The sequence below is a fragment of the Nerophis lumbriciformis genome, linkage group LG38 (genome assembly GCF_033978685.3).
Source record: "Nerophis lumbriciformis linkage group LG38, RoL_Nlum_v2.1, whole genome shotgun sequence".
Taxonomy (NCBI): domain Eukaryota; kingdom Metazoa; phylum Chordata; class Actinopteri; order Syngnathiformes; family Syngnathidae; genus Nerophis; species Nerophis lumbriciformis.
This window is the reverse complement of record NC_084585.2, coordinates 11,091,411-11,109,062: the sequence shown is the minus strand read 5'-3', so window position 1 is coordinate 11,109,062 and position 17,652 is coordinate 11,091,411. Positions and strand designations below refer to the sequence as shown.

The 17,652-nt window shown below is 41.3% G+C and overlaps 1 protein-coding gene across 1 annotated transcript in view; it reads left to right on the top strand.

The window, feature by feature from the left end:
* mst1 (macrophage stimulating 1) overlaps positions 1 to 17,652 on the top strand; it is a 65,902-nt gene that overhangs the window by 22,275 nt on the left and 25,975 nt on the right. The window contains exons 3-9 of the mRNA XM_061932320.1: positions 1,319 to 1,434; positions 1,527 to 1,641; positions 1,711 to 1,847; positions 12,788 to 12,908; positions 12,984 to 13,102; positions 17,210 to 17,384; positions 17,471 to 17,601. Coding sequence (XP_061788304.1) covers positions 1,319 to 1,434; positions 1,527 to 1,641; positions 1,711 to 1,847; positions 12,788 to 12,908; positions 12,984 to 13,102; positions 17,210 to 17,384; positions 17,471 to 17,601 — 914 coding nt within the window. The remainder of the gene's footprint in view (positions 1 to 1,318; positions 1,435 to 1,526; positions 1,642 to 1,710; positions 1,848 to 12,787; positions 12,909 to 12,983; positions 13,103 to 17,209; positions 17,385 to 17,470; positions 17,602 to 17,652) is intronic.

The following is a 17,652-nucleotide window of genomic DNA, read 5'->3' as shown; positions in this document are numbered from 1 at the left end:
GGATTATATGCATATTACTGTGTTTTATATCTGTATGACAAACATGCATACTAGTGTGTTTTATATGTGGATTACATGCATAATAGTGTTTTATATGGGGATTACAGGCATACTAGTGTGTTTTATATGTGGATTGCATGCATACTAGTATGATTTATATGTGGATTACATGCATATTACTGTGTTTTATACCTGTATTACAAACATGCATGCTAATGTATTTTATATGTGAATTACATGCATATTACTGTGTTTTCTATCTATGTTACAAACATGCATACTAGTGTGTTTTGTGTATTACATGCATACTAGTGTGTTTTGTGTATTACATGCATACTAGTGTGTTTTTTGTGTGGAGTACATGCATACTTGGGTTTTTACATGTGGATTACATGCATACTAATGTGTTTTATATGTGGATTACATGCATACTAATGTGTTTTATATGTGGATTACATGCATATTACTGTGTTTTATATCTGTATTACAAACATGCATACTAGTGTGTTTTATATGTGGATTACATGCATACTAGTGTGTTTTATATGTGGATTACATGCATACTAGTATGTTTTATATGTGGATTACATGCGTATTACTGTGTTTTATATCTGTATTACAAACATGCATACTAGTGTGTTTTATATGTGGATTACATGTATACTAGTGTGTTTTATATGTGGATTACATGCATACTAGTATGTTTTATATGTGGATTACATGCGTATTACTGTGTTTTATATCTGTATTACAAACATGCATACTAGTGTGTTTTATACGTGGATTACATGCATACTAGTATGTTTTATATGTGGATTACATGCATATTACTGTGTTTTATACTTGTATTACAAACATGCATGCTAGTGTGTTTTATATGTGAATTACATGCATATTACTGTGTTTTATATCTGTATTACAAACATGTATACTAGTGTGTTTTATATGTGGATTACATGCATACTAGCGTGTTTTATATGTGGATTAAATGCATATGACTGTGTTTTATATCTGTATTACAAACATGCATACTAGTGTGTTTTGTGTGGATTACAAACATGGATCCAAGTGTTTTTTATATGTGTATTACATGCATACTAGTGTGTTTTGTGGATTACATGCATACTAGTGTGTTTTATATATGTTTTTTATACAAGTATTACATGTACTGTATACTAGCATGTTTTATATGTGTATTATTTGTACTGTATACTAGCATGTTTTACATGTGTATTACATGCTAGCATGTTTTACATTTTGACCACAACCTACAGGCTGCTCCACTAAAATGTGATAATCCTGCTATTTTCTCTATCAGAGCATTCAACTACGAGACGCGGCCCACGGCCACCTGCAAACATCTGCCCTGGGTGGGCGACGGCAGCAACGCGGAGGTGAAGCGTAACGTGAACTGTGACCTTTACGAGAAGAAGGGTAAGACACACACACACACACACACACACACACACACACACACCTCTGTGATGTAGTGCGTGACGTAACAGGACCGTTTGTGTGACGTGTAGTCTATGTGAGGAAGTGCATTGTGGGTAAAGGCGAGGACTACAGAGGGAAGGTGTTCACCACAAGGAGCGGTCTCACCTGCCAGCAGTGGTGGTCCAAGTTTCCACACGATCACAGGTGTGCGGAGCATGTCATGTGACCGATGACATCACGTCCAACATTGTGATGATTGCGTCTCACGTACAGGTGGACTCCCTCTCCGACCAACGGCCTGGAGTTGAACTACTGCAGGAATCCAGACGGCGACCGAATCGGGCCATGGTGCTACACCACCGACCCCGAGCGTCGTTACGAGAGCTGCAGCATCCCTCAGTGCAAAGATGGTAACACACACACACACACACACACACACACACACGAGATGTAATCACGTAATGTAATATGTAAATAAATATCAATTAAGTAGGTTATAAATAGAATAGATTACAGTCGCTAAGACACATTTCCCAATACTTAGGTCACTTTTTCAAAACTCTTCACACAGTGAGCACAACAGAAGTATAAATGGACTAAACTGAGGATCAATTATCATTGCTTTGGCACAAAATGCATTCAATGCCTTCATCATTCAAAAGACATTAATTATTTTCTCACTTCGACACAACCACCGCCAAAACTCTGTGTACTTACAGGCCAATTTGCAACATGCTTACATACTGTTTTCAAAACTGTTTAACTTGAGTTCAAAACAGTAACTTAATAAACTTGAATAAGACAGCAATTTGCTACAATTCTACAGTAATATTTGAATGAAATATATTTTTAAATGGTACATTTAGACAATTCCACCAACCACAGCTGATTGTCATTATAGATCAGGCATGTCAAACTGGTTTTCATTAAGGGCCACATCACAGTCATGGCTGCCATCAGAGGGCCGCGTGTAACAGCCAATAATGTATGAATTTGCCTCTGGATTTTATTATTAATTATATAAATTGTTTTAAGTAGGCTGTCGATTTTACAGTAAAAACTTTACATTTACTAAATTTTACTCTAAAATATAGTGGTTTTTGTTGTTGTTGTTTTTACAACATTTTACTGTTTTATTTTTTTTGGGGGGGGGGGCTTATAAAAAAATCTGGCAGTTTAGTTGCCAGAATTTTTGTGTTAAATTGACATAGGCTTTTACAACATTATATTGTGAATGGAAAAACAGTACAAGTTCTTTTTTTTTATTCTGGAAACTTAGCTGCCACTTTTTCTACCGTAAAAACAAATGTACCGGTTTTCCGTTTACAGTAATACACCGTTAAAAACTACAACCGTAGATTTTACAGTCAAAAACTGGCAGCTCAGTCAACAGAATTTGACCGCAAAAAACAGTAGTAGTTATTGTCAATTTACAGTAATATGCTGTAAAGAACAAGGTAAAATTTATTATTTTTATTAATTCGATGGGTAGTTTGCTAAGGTTAGGTATTTTTATTTAGACAAAAACATGTTTGGAAAGTATGATAATATACTGTAATATATGTTGCAATATTGGATACTATTCAAGTTTAAAAGGCGTGCAATTTTAAGCAGTACATTTATTTTTTTCTTTCAAAATAAAAAAAAATCAATTACATGCAGTAAGAAAATATTAAGTACTTTATTGACACATGTCATTTCCAGATAAAATAATGTTGCAGGCCAAATCTGGCTCCCGGGTCTTGAGTTTGACACCTGTGTTGTAGATGAACATCTCCACAGGTGTTACTCTTTCCATTTCATTACAAAAGGAGACAACTGCTGAGTAGTTTTGCATTGTGATGTAAACATGGACCCAGACAGAAATAGGCACGTGCCTGAAAGAGGAAGAAAGAGTGGCTGGGACGGGGAGAGGAATACGTATGCACGTATGCATGAATTACTCAGTGCAAAAAAAAAAAAAAATAATAATAATAATAGACATCAAATATATTGAAGTAATCTGCATCATGTCCGATTCATTCCAGTAACATATATTTTGCTGTGAATCCTAAACAGAGATGTCCTTGTTTTACACAAGAAAATATTGTAAAATGCTACCTGTTGTTAGTGTTTTTTAGGTAATTGTTTTTTGGGTGAAAAAGTGTGTTTGTTGTCTGTCAACCTTTGTTAGTGTTCTAGAAGAATGAGTTGATTTGAGACATGTATGAAGTGATTTGGTAAGTGAAATGAACTGATGTGACGAGCTGAAAGTTGGTTTGGAGAACTGTGTGAAGAGTTTTGAAAAAGTGACCTGAGTATTGGGAAATGTGTCCTAGCGACGGTAAAAAACTGTAATATAATTATAGATTATGAATAGAATGTAATGAATAGAAATGAGAATAAAGTGTGATCCTGTAGTGCAAATAGAATGTAAACACGATTATAGTTGATTGAGATTAGTATGTATACATTCATATGTAATATAATACAATGTATAGATCAGGGGTCCCCAAACTACGGCCTGCGGGCCGGATCCGGCCCCCCAGAGTCCAAAATCCGGCCCACGGGAAGTCCCAAGTTTAAAAATGTTTTTATTTTTTTAAATCTTTCCTTTGTAATCCATTTTCTACCGATTGTTACTCTCGTTGTCTCCGAGCCGCTCAGGCAAATCATATTGTCTAAAAATGAATTTTCCCATCGATAACGTGACAATGTTAAATGTCAAAACGGATTAAAAAGACGGATTAAAAAGACAATATATATATATATATATATATATATATATATATATATATATATATATATATATATATATATATATATATATATATATATATATACAGCCCGGCCCTCGGCCACATTTTTTTAACCCAATGCGGCCCACGAGTCAAAAAGTTTGGGGACCCCTAGTATAGATAAACATGTCAAAAATGACATTCTGTTCCTGCCGCATCTCCTTGTTCTTCTTCTCTTGTCTGATGCAGCCGACTACGATGGTGCTTTACAAATTTCTGCTTAGCAACAAGCAATTTTGTTGTTTCACATTTTGGTTCTAAAGCCACAATTTAATGTTCTTATTTTTGGTTTTTACATCTGTTGTTTGCGATTGAAAAATACATTATTGAAAAAATATTATTTATTGTAGGATCAAAATACTACTAGCACAATGATTGTTGGTGAATCATTGTTTATGGAATAGGTTTATGTTTATGTCAGTATGTCTATTTTGCTGTAAGTATATTTATGGTATGTTTATGCTGCTGTAAGTTATAAATATCTGTATGGTTATGTTAATGGTGTTATTAGTATGTTTATAGTGTATTTATGTTGTTATTAGTATGTTTCTGATGATATTAGTATATGTATTGTGTCATACATATTTTTTATGGTATGTTAATGGAGTTTTTGTTGTTATAAATATGTTTGTGGAGCTATAACTATGTTCATGGTTATGTTTATGGTGTTATAAATATGTTTATTGTGTTATAAGTATGTTTATGGTTATGTTTGTGGTTATGTTTATGGCGTTATAAGTATATTTATGGTGTTATAAGTATGTTTATGGTGTTATAAGTATGTTTATGGTTATGTTTATGGTGTTATAAGTATGTTTATGGTGTTATAAATATGTTTATGGTTATGTTTATGGCGTTATAAGCAGTGTTGGGACTAACGCGTTTGTAACGCGTTACTGTAACGCCGTTAGTTTCGGCGGTAACTAGTAATCTAACGCGTTATTTTTTATATTCAGTAACTCAGTTACCGTTACTACATGATGCGTTACTGTGTTATTTTACGTTACTTTTATGTAGTATAAAGTGTGTTTTATCGGAGCGCTGCTGTGTCATCGTTCTGATTCTTTTTGTGTCACAAGCCGGAGAAGAGAGAGAGACATGCGCTATGTGTGGGTGTGTGTGAGTGTGGGGAGGGAGGAGAGGGGGGCGTGTCTGATCATGGCGGAGCCAAAAGTCGAGTTTGCTAACATGGAGATATTTTCACTACTTTTCTTTTGTCGAGCACAAAGAAAAGAACATTTTAGTTAAATGTAAATTGTGCTTTGGATCAAAGATCCCATGTACTGCCCAAAACAGCAATTCAAATCTGCTGAAACAAGCTACATAAGCAACATGCTTCGACGAAGCTAGTAAAGAGAGATAGAGACTCTGATGTCACTTCACCTCCACCACCACTTAAGGATTAAGTCTGCCTCTGCTCATCATTCACCGCTGAAGGTACACACACTCTGTCAATAAATGTTCCCTCTAATTGTTGATGTGTGTGAGCAAACGCAAAAACTCCCTGAGCATTGAGTGGAGCCCATGTGAGCAACTTGCACACTGTGGCTACACCAGCAGCACACCTGTCCCAAACCTGACTAAATAACAAGCTCAATCTCCATCCATCTATCCATTTTCTACCGCTTGTCCCTTTCGGGGTCGCTGGAGCCTATCTCAGCTGCATTCGGGCGGAAGGCAGGGTACACCCTGGACAAGTCCCCACCTCATCACAGGGCCAACACAGATAGACAGACAACATTCTCTTATTATTATAATCAAATGACAGCAGTCATTTCCATTTCTAATAGAAGTGTTTAGGCCCACTTACAATGACAATAGCAAAAAATATTGTTTTTCATGAACTGTGTACTTGTATTGTTTGTCTGGGTGGAGGTCCTGCTTTGGAAATAATTTGTACCCCTTTCAGACATTGCATTTAGTTCCCATTAAAACATTCACATGTTGCACAATGAGATGTAAGCAGGGGATCATGTGTACATTCCTGCAACTTCCTGTTTGTAAAAAATATATTTTTATTAGTATTTATTTAATATACTAACAGCATTTAATGATTAATATTTATAAATTAAGATTCCTAATAAATGACACTAGAATAAGCACACATTTGATTGGTAAATCATAGTGTAACGACCTGGAATTACACTTTATGTGTGGTGTTGGAGTTGTCCGACTTTTTGTGTGGCTGTAAGCGCATCACTGGCTAAGTGCCATATGTGCAAGTGTTGGCGCACGTGAGAAAGAGCGAGTGGCTGCTGTTGATATAACAAAGTTGCTTTTGGTCTGGTTTGTACTGCAGAAAATGACCACTTTTGCTAGATATCATTTTTTTACTACTGTTTTGGTGATGTGTTTATGGCCGACAATAAAGAGTTTTGCTCAGTAAAGTGATGGATGGAATTCATGTCCTCAAAGCGTCTCGACAGACGTTACAATATTTGAACAATGATGACGAAAACGGTTTTCTCTGTCGTGTGCGTGTCGTGTCGAAAATTGTTATGCGCTTATTTTTTTTATTTGATTTTGTGCGTGGCATAGATTTGCCGTGCGCAGAGGACGCTTGAGCAGTGCGCAATTGCACAGGCGCGCTCCTGAGAGGGAACGTTGCTGTCAATTCTCTTATATACTCTTTCATTCTAGACTTCTAGAGTGTTTGATTATCACATCAAAATGTGATAATATCACATCTAAATGTATAGACTATAAAGTTCACAAACATAAAGAGGGATCCTAGTGGGCCAGGCCAATCTTTCCTTATCTCTAAACTAAAACTGGGGAAATGTGTAGTGTTCTGGGCTTCAGACATGATTTTGTATCAGAATTACTTGAGGAAGAAAATGCCTGGTTAGGCTTTGTGTATGTAGTGTGTGCCTTTCTTGCTTTACATCTATGCTGTTATTATGCTGTTTGTTACTTATGTACGTTATGTTGCAGCTATTTAAAATAGTTTTGTCAATTTGTTCTGGCCAGAAACAAATTGGCCTTTGTAACATATCTTTGTCTTTGTGTGTTGTATGTAGACCACATGGCTTAGCAGAGTTGAGTGATGCAAATTCATGTCAAGTTGATCAACAGATTGTATTATTCTCCAGTGCAATAACAGTACTGAAATGAAGGCTAAAAGGGCATTAATGGGAGCTTTAAAAAAAAAGAAGAAGAAAAAAAGAAGTAACTAAATAGTTACTTTTCACAGTAACGCATTACTTTTTGGTGTAAGTAACTGAGTTAGTAACTGAGTTACTTTTGAAATGAAGTAACTAGTAACTGTAACTAGTTACTGCTTTTCAGTAATTAACCCAACACTGGTTATAAGTATGTTTATGGTGTTATAAGTATGTTTATGGTTATATTTCTGGTGTTATAAGTATGTTTATGGTGTTATAAGTATGTTTATGGTGTTATAAGTATATTTATGGTTATGTTTATGGCGTTATAAGTATGTTTATGGCGTTATAAGTATGTTTATGGTGTTATAGGTATGTTTATGGTTATGTGTATGGCGTTATAAGTATGTTTATGGTGTTATAAGTATGTTTATGGTGTTATAAGTATGTTTATGGTTATGTGTATGGCGTTATAAGTATGTTTATGGTGTTATAAGTATGTTTATGGTTATGTGTATGGCGTTATAAGTATGTTTATGGTGTTATAAGTATGTTTATGGTTATGTTCATGGCGTTATAAGTATGTTTATGGCGTTATAAGTATGTGTATGGTTATGTTTATGGCGTTATAGGTGTGTTTATGGTGTTATAAGTATATTTATGGTTATGTTTATGGCGTTATAAGTATGTTTATGGTGTCATAAGCAGTGTTGGGACTAACGCGTTACAAAGTAACGCGTTACTGTAACGCCGTTAGTTTCGGCGGTAACTAGTAATCTAACGCGTTATTTTTTTATATTCAGTAACTCAGTTACCGTTACTACATGATGCGTTGCTGCGTTATTTTACGTTACTTTTTATGTAGTATAAAGTGTGTTTTATCGCAGCGCTGCTGTGTCATCGTTCTGATTCTTCTTGTGTCACAAGCCGGAGAAGAGAGAGAGACATGCGCTCTGTGTGGGTGTGTCTGAGTGTGAGTGTGGGGAGCGGGGGGGGGGGGGTTGGGTGTCTGATCATGGCGGAGCCAGAAGTCGAGTTTGCTAACATGGAGATATTTTCACTACTTTTCTTTTGTCGAGCACAAAGAAAATAACATTTTAGTTAAATGTAAATTGTGCTTTGGATCAAAGATGCCATCTACTGCCCAAAACAGCAATTCAAATCTGCTGAAACAAGCTACATAGCAACATGCTTCGACGAAGCTAGTAAAGAGAGACAGAGACTCTGATGCCACTTCGAAACAGACGAAAACGGTTTTCTCTGTCGTGTCCGTGTCGTGTCGAAAATTGTTATGCGCTTATTTTTTTATTTGATTTTGTGCATGGCATAGATTTGCCGTGCGCAGAGGACGCTTGAGCAGTGCGCAATTGCACATGCGCGCTCCTGAGAGGGAACGTTGCTGTCAATTCTGTTACGATCCGCTGCCCGGATCATAGTTTGTTTATGTTTGAGTCACATGTTTTCAGCACCTTGATTTTGTTTTTGTTCAGTTGCCATGTCAACTGATTACATTCACCTGCCTCTGGTTAGTGTTCGGGACGCGCACCTGTTGCCCGGGCACTAATCAGAGGGCTATTTAGTCTTTGCCCTGGCCTCACTCGGTCTGGCTTCCTAGTTTGTTCTTACACAACTGATGACGACAACTTTGATTCCCGCTAGCTTTTCACGCTATGCCATTTTGCCTGCTAGCTCCCACGCTAGTCCTTTTGTTTTTGCTTTTTGCTATTTGCACGTCTTTTGTTTGATCCCCGTACGATTTATATTTTCAATAAATTATTTTCCTACCTGCAAGCTGTGTCCGAAGCCGTCTGCATCCTTGGGAGAACCACACCCGCATCACTATGCGACCACGTCGTTACAGTAGGAAGCCAGCAGAAGACAATTCTCCCGCATCGGCTAACGAGGAGTTCGACGAAGGTACGTGGGAGGTGTTGCGAGCGATGGAGGCGGAAACTCTTCGCTATTCCCCCTCGGAGCGCCAGGACCTGATATGGGGTCCTAACGGAAAGCTGGTCCCAGTCCACTCCGTTTGGCCCGAGGACACCGCCACACCCCCGCAGTACCGAACGCGTCAGCGAAGACGGAAGCCGCCCAAGAAGTCTTTCCCTCGCCGCCAAGACGCGCCGCTCCTGCAAACTCCTCCCCCGGACCGAAGCAAGCTACATGCAGCTCAAACTTCCCCTCCTCAGACGTTTGGCAACCCAATCGACCACTTCGCCAAACATTTCTCCGATTGGGCTGTCAGTCACATGGACATTTCCAACAATGACGTCATTTCATTGGCGCCCCCCGAAGAGGTAACTCCGCCCACTCCCGATGACGTCATTGAGCAAGAATTTTTTTTTCCATCTTCTGCTTCATTCAGTCAGCCACCTCCAAATGACTTTTATTCCAAGATAAAACATTATCAGGACATTTTTATTAAGTGTAAGTCTAGTCAGTCACATTCTGATTTTCAGACTCCACCTCCAGTGACTTTGGTTCCGCCCTCAGTGACTATTGCTCCGCCCACTCCTCTGTTTTCTCCCTCCTGGTCGTCCCTACAGTCCCATGATATTGGGAAGACTAACAGTCAATTTGAACATTTTAAAAAGGAGGAGTATACCCCCCTCCTTACCTCTCCCCACCCACCCTTGAAGACGGTTCCAAACCGCAAAGAGCGCGTCTGGTATCCGCGTCTTGAGGGGGGGGGCTAGTACTGGGAACTGTGCTAGTGCGGTGGCACAACTTCGGCGTGCTAAGCCGCAACCTCCTGCACGGCCACCGCCACCAGTTTTTCGGCGTGCTAAGCGGCAACCTCCTGCACGACCACCGCCACCAGTTTTTCGGCGTGCTAAGCCGCAACCTCCTGCACGGCCACCGCCACCAGTTTTTCGGCGTGCTAAACCGCCACCTCCTGCACGGCCCCCGCCACCAGTCTTTCGGCGTGCTAAACCGCAACCTCCTGCACGGCCACCACCACCAGTCCTTCGTTCTGCTAAGCCACAACCGTCAGCTAGGCCACCTCCAGCTGCACCTCGGCTAGCACCTGTTCCTGCACCTCGGCTGACACACCAAGCTTCGTCTCCTGTACCTCCACCACGCCAAGCTCCACCATGCCAAGTTCCTCGGCTGGTTCCCACACCAGCGCCGGCTCCAAGGCTGGTTCCCACACCAGCGCCGGCTCCAAGGCTGGTTCCCACACCAGCGCCGGCTCCAAGGCTGGTTCCCACACCAGCGCCGGCTCCACGGCTGGTACCCACACCAGCGCCGGCTCCACGGCTGGTACCCACACCAGCGCCGGCTCCACGGCTGGTACCCACACCAGCGGCGGCTCCACGGCTGGTACCCACACCAGCGCCGGCTCCACGGCTGGTACCCACACCAGCGCCGGCTCCACGGCTTTTACCAGAACCTGCACCTGCTCCACGGCTGGTACCAGAACCTGCTCCTGCCTCCACGGCGACGACGTCTCCTCCTGCCTCCACGGCGACGACGTCTCCTCCTGCCTCCACGGCGACGACGTCTCCTCCTGCTTCCACGGCGACGACGACTCCTCCTGCTTCCACGGCGACGTCTGCTCTCTCCTCGTCTCCGGTGGGCTTTTCCAGGACGCCGCCACCTTCCTCGCCCTCATCGTCGTCTCAGCGACCTCGAGTGGTCTGGCTGCGCAAGCGGCGCTCTCTGAGGTTTCTGTATGGACGCCTGTGGCGCAAACAGCAGCGACAACCGAGACATAGACTTAGAACTCTGCGGCTGCTAAACTTCTGGCGCCACTCACGCCCACCTTCTCGGCAGCCACGAATGTGGCCTTTCCGTGGTCGCCCGCCTCGCCTGCGGCAGCGGCGTTCCACTCGCCGCCGCCACCTGACTCTTCCCCGGTGGATTCGGGGACACGTGGCCTGGCGACCCACCACCAAATCCTCCCTCCACCCTCCCTGGACTCTTGAACTGTTTCTTGTTTTTTGGGTTCTAGTTTTATTTCGTGTCAAGGGACATCTGGAATCTGTCCTTTAAGGGGGGGGTACTGTTACGATCCGCTGCCCGGATCATAGTTTGTTTATGTTTGAGTCACATGTTTTCAGCACCTTGATTTTGTTTTTGTTCAGTTGCCATGTCAACTGATTACATTCACCTGCCTCTGGTTAGTGTTCGGGACGCGCACCTGTTGCCCGGGCACCAATCAGAGGGCTATTTAGTCCTTGCCCTGGCCTCACTCGGTCTGGCTTCCTAGTTTGTTCTTACACAACTGATGACGACAACTTTGATTCCTGCTAGCTTTTCACGCTATGCCATTTTGCCTGCTAGCTCCCACGCTAGTCCTTTTGTTTTTGCCTTTTGCTATTTGCACGTCTTTTGTTTGATCCCCGTACGATTTATATTTTCAATAAATTATTTTCCTACCTGCAAGCTGTGTCCGAAGCCGTCTGCATCCTTGGGAGAACCACACCCTCATCACTATGCGACCACGTCGTTACAAATTCTCTTATATACTCTTTCATTCTAGACTTCTAGAGTGTTTGATTATCACATCACTCTAAATGTATAGACTATAAAGTTCACAAACATAAAGAGGGATCCTAGTGGGCCAGGCCAATCTTTCCTTATCTCTAAACTAAAACTGGGGAAATGTGTAGTGTTCTGGGTTTCAGACATGATTTTGTATAAGAATTACTTGAGGAAGAAAATGCCTGGTTAGACTTTGTGTATGTAGTGTGTGCCTTTCTTGGTTTACATCTATGCTGTTATTATGCTGTTTGTTACTTATGTATGTTATGTTGCAGCTATTTAAAATAGTTTTGTCAATTTGTTCTGGCCAGAAACAAATTGGCCTTTGTAACATATCTTTGTCTTTGTGTGTTGTATGTAGACCACATGGCTTAGCAGAGTTGAGTGATGCAAATTCATGTCAAGTTGATCAACAGATTGTATTATTCTCCAGTGCAATAACAGTACTGAAATGAAGGCTAAAAGGGCATTAATTGGAGCTTTAAAAAAGAAAAGAAAAAAGAAGTAACTAAACAGTTACTTTTCACAGTAACGCATTACTTTTTGGTGTAAGTAACTGAGTTAGTAACTGAGTTACTTTTGAAATGAAGTAACTAGTAACTGTAACTAGTTACTGCTTTTCAGTAACTAACCCAACACTGGTTATAAGTATGTTTATGGTAATGTTTATGGCGTTATAAGTATGTTTATGGTGTTATAAATATGTTCATGGTTATGTTTATGGCGTATAAGTATGTTTATGGGGTTATAAGTATGTTTATGGTTATGTTTATGGCGTTATAAGTATGTTTATGGTGTTATAAGTATTTGTATGGGGTTATAAGTATGTTTATGGTTATGTTTATGGCGTTATAAGTATGTTTAGGGTGTTATAAGTATGTTTATGGTTATGTTAATGATGTTAGATATTTGTATGGTGTTATAAGTTTTTTTATGGTTATGTTAATGTTGATGTAAATATGTTTACGGTGTTGTGTGCAGAAGTCTGCATCACATGTAACGGCGAGGACTACAGAGGACAGGTGGATCACACTGTAAGCGGCAGAGAGTGCCAGCGCTGGGACCAGCAGTATCCTCACCAACACATCTACCAGCCTGAAAAGTACAAGCACTGTAGTACTTTACACGGACGTGAATGTTGTAGTAGTAAAATCACATGTTTGTGTTCTTGTGTCAGGTATCCAGATAAGAGTTTGGACGACAATTACTGTCGTAACCCCGACGCCTCTCCTGTGCCGTGGTGTTACACCACTGACTCAGACATGGAGCGAGAGAACTGTGAGATCAGCAAATGTAGTAAGCTCTGTACCACTCTATACTATACTGTTACTATTACTACACAATACCATACTGTACCACTCTATACTATAATGTTACTATTACCACACTATACCACACTGTACCACTCTATACCACTACATACCACACTGTACCACTCTATACTACTCTATAGTAATCCGTACCACACTATACTAGTCCATACCACTCTTTACCACGCTGTACCACACTGTATGGAGAAAAAGAACTGTGAGATCACCAAGTACACAAAACAACATGCAACAATGAGGCACAACCACACATTTCTGCCTCTACAACATTTAACACCGCTAACAATATATTTACTATTCTTCACATGATTTCCAGGACTTTTGCTAGTTTATTTACAATATGACACACAAAAAACTTCCACTGCTTATTTTCCAAACTTGCAACATCATTTGTGCAATAAGCAGAAACCTGGGATTTCCCCCATTTGTATTCCACCTTTGAGAAACCATGTCGCCATCTGCTGGTAGACTTGTCATTCACCTTCACAGAAGGATACCAACTACTGTAGACATAATAATAATAATAATAATAATAATAATAATAATACCAATAATAATAATCATCATCATATTGATAATAATGTTCTTGGATAATATTAAATATATAATCAAATTATATTAAAGTTTGAAAGTAGTACAAAAAAGTTATATTGAATTTTGATATCATGATAATTATATTAAAAATTTTATTTTTAATTACATAATTTTTCATTCGTGAGAGTTAATTCAAAGTACATAAATATGAATTTGTTGCATATGTACCGATTCTGTTCATAACTTTTATGGACAGAATTTCTAGGCGCAGTCATGGCGTTGAGGGGATCTGGTTTGGTGGCTGCAGGATTAGGTCTCTGCTTTTTGCAGATGATGTGGTCCTGATGGCTTCATCTGGCCAGGATCTTCAGCTCTCACTGGATCGGTTCGCAGCTGAGTGTGAAGCGACTGGGATGAGAATCAGCACCTCCAAGTCCGAGTCCATGGTTCTCGCCCGGAAAAGGGTGGAGTGCCATCTCCGGGTTGGGGAGGAGATCTTGCCCCAAGTGGAGGAGTTCAAGTACCTCGGAGTCTTGTTCACGAGTGAGGGAAGAGTGGATCGTGAGATCGACAGGCGGATCGGTGCGGCGTCTTCAGTAATGCGGACGCTGTATCGATCCGTTGTGGTGAAGAAGGAGCTGAGCCGGAAGGCAAAGCTCTCAATTTACCGGTCGATCTACGTTCCCATCCTCACCTATGGTCATGAGCTTTGGGTTATGACCGAAAGGACAAGATCACGGGTACAAGCGGCCGAAATGAGTTTCCTCCGCCGAGTGGCGGGGCTCTCCCTTAGAGATAGGGTGAGAAGCTCTGCCATCCGGGAGGAGCTCAAAGTAAAGCCGCTGCTCCTCCACATCGAGAGGAGCCAGATGAGGTGGTTCGGGCATCTGGTCAGGATGCCACCCGAACGCCTCCCTAGGGAGGTGTTTAGGGCACGTCCGACCGGTAGGAGGCCGCGGGGAAGACCCAGGACACGTTGGGAAGACTATGTCTCCCGGCTGGCCTGGGAACGCCTCGGGGTCCCACAGGAAGAGCTGGACGAAGTGGCTGGGGAGAGGGAAGTCTGGGCTTCCCTGCTTAGGCTGCTGTCCCCGCGACCCGACCTCGGATAAGCGGAAGAAGATGGATGGATGGATGGATGGATGGATGGATGTTATGTTATGTATTTTATGTCTTTGGGGTGACTGCGGCAGGCCCGGCCCTAACCAATCTGGCGCCCTAGGCAAGATTTTAGGTGGCGCCCCCCCACATCGGCAGTGAAGTGTATATACTCACAAGAAACTGAATAGCTTTGTCTTTGACCTTTTTTTTTTTTTACTTACAACTATACCTAATATATAAAGAGGTGGAAAAGTGACTATTACCTGCAGGGCAAACATTAGCTAACCAGAAGGCAATAACAATGTAAACAAAAAACACCTGCTTAAAAGATCTAATACAAATGTCCCTGAGGAATGTAAGGTGGGAGTACTGTAATTACCTAACGTTACATTATTATTTTCCATAACAATTTAGCCCCCTCCACAATATTAACCCGACGTTAAAACAGAACTAGCTATTTATTGATTAGCAATTGCCGAATCATGTAACATTAGCTTAATGCTAAAAAGCCAGCTACTATCACATTCTGTAACAGACAAATAATTTCATGTAGGCTAACGTTACCTACCTGCTACCTCTGTCTTTTCTTGTTTCTCCTCCTCTTCTTTTCTCTTTTTTCTTCCCTGGGCACCTGACAGTTTTGGCCGTTTTGACATCTTGTGTTGATTTTTTGATGTGGTGACGTCCAAAAAGAGTCATGATACGGGAAGGGAGGGGGCGCACCGTGCGGGGGGGGGGGGGGGGGGGGGGGGGGGGGGGGCGTAATGTTGTAACAAATAATATTTCTATTAAATAGGCTTTACTTTGCATTTTAATTAACGTGGGATTATTTTTTGTATTTAGAAATAATAGTACAAACTTTTTTTTTTTTTCTCCAACATTTGTGGCACTGGCGTGGCGCCCCCTGATGGACGGCGCCTTTAGCATTTGCCTATACGGCCTATGCCACGGGCCGGCCCTGGACTGCGGGATCAACCCTTTTCCTTTTAAACTGTATTTACTGTAGGATCAACTTTTTTTTTTTACCCTTTTCCACCTACACAATGGGATCGACTTTTTCGACCCTCCTTCTCTGAAACCGTACTTACGGTAGGATTAACTTTTTTGACCGCTTGTCACCTAAATGTACTTACAGCAGGACCGATTTTTTTCAACTCGTTTTCTCCTAAACCAGGGGTCGGCAACCAAAATTGTTGAAAGAGCCATATTGGACCAAAAATACAAAAAAACAAATCTGTCTGGAGCTGCAAAAAATGAAAAGCCATTTGTAAGTCTCATCATGACGACAACACATGACACACATATTAGCTATGATGGCCTACTATCAAAATGACTATGTGTCGCAGGCTGAAGCAAATCTTAATTGACAGAAATGTTGAAATGTAATATTTACTCTACACATTTTTACAACATTAGAAACCATTAGTAAATCAGAAGGTGAGATAACTCCTGGAAATTACTGGCTTTTTAAACGGCAGGCTGTCTTCTTTTAATAGATGTATTACAATCTTTGGCAAGCTAGGTAACGTTTGCTGTGGTCTGGAACAACATGGCACACAAACAACTGAAATGCAGCCAATATTACATACAGATAATGTGTCATGAGACGTCCATCCATCCATTTGCTACCGCTTGTCCTGTTCGGGGTTGCGGGGGTGCTGGAGCCTATCTCAGCTGCATTCGGGCGGAAGGCGGGGTACACCCTGGACAAGTCGCCACCTCATCACAGGGCCAACACAGATAGACAGACAACATTCACACTCACATTCACACACTAGGGCCAATTTAGTGTTGCCGAGACGTGCAAAACTAAATTATATACAAAGTGGATACAAGTAAAGGATATTAAATGAGCTCAAATATACCTACAAGTGAGGCATGATGATGCAATATGTACATACAGTTAGCCTAATAGCATGTTAGCATTGATTAGCTTGCAGTCATGCACTGACCAAATATGCCTGATTAGCACTCTAACCAGTCAATAACATCAACAAAGTTCACCTATGTGCATTCACGCACAGCATAAAACGTTTGGTGGACAACATGAGACAAAAAAGGAGTGGAAGATTTTACATGTAAACAAACTGTTGCGTCACAGTCCACACTATGGTGAGTTCAATAACCGCCGTAATTAGTAGGACAAAACGTTGTTCACCAAATATTGTCTTTAGTGAAGCATACACACAAACATATTAAACAGTGGGCTTTCTAACAATTGGGAAGGTTTGTGTCATGTTTGTCCTCAATCCAAAAACATACTAAGACAAAAAAATTATTTTTCCCCCATCTTTTTCCATTTTCAATCCTTTAGGGCGTCATTAAAGAGCCGCCTGCGACTCTCAAGAGCTGCGTGTTGCTGACCCCCGTCCTAAACCGTACTTACCGTAGGATCGACTTTTTCGACCTTTCTTCTAATGAACTGTTCTTCTGCCCTCAGCCGAGGTGCGTGTTGAGAAACGTCAACGCTCCAGCTTCACCACAAACTGTTTCCGCGGCCGAGGGGAGGATTACCGTGGAAGAGTCAACGAAACCACGTCAGGCATCCCCTGCCAGCGGTGGGACACGCAGTATCCTCACGAGCATCCCTTCTACCCAAGTACATACGAATGCAAGTATGTACGCTGCAGGAAAACATTGTATACTTATTGGTTGAGACATCGACAATTAAGGGACGGGGACTTTCTGGGATGCTTTTTAGAGGTCTGGAGGAGAACTACTGCCGCAACCCAGATGGCTCGGAGGCTCCCTGGTGCTTTACATCTGTGCCGGAGATGAGGACTGCACTCTGCTTACAAATCAAACGCTGTGCAGACGACATCGAAGCAGAGGGTTCGTCCTCAGAATTCCCATTTTCCCTCTATGATGGATAATAGAGTAGAT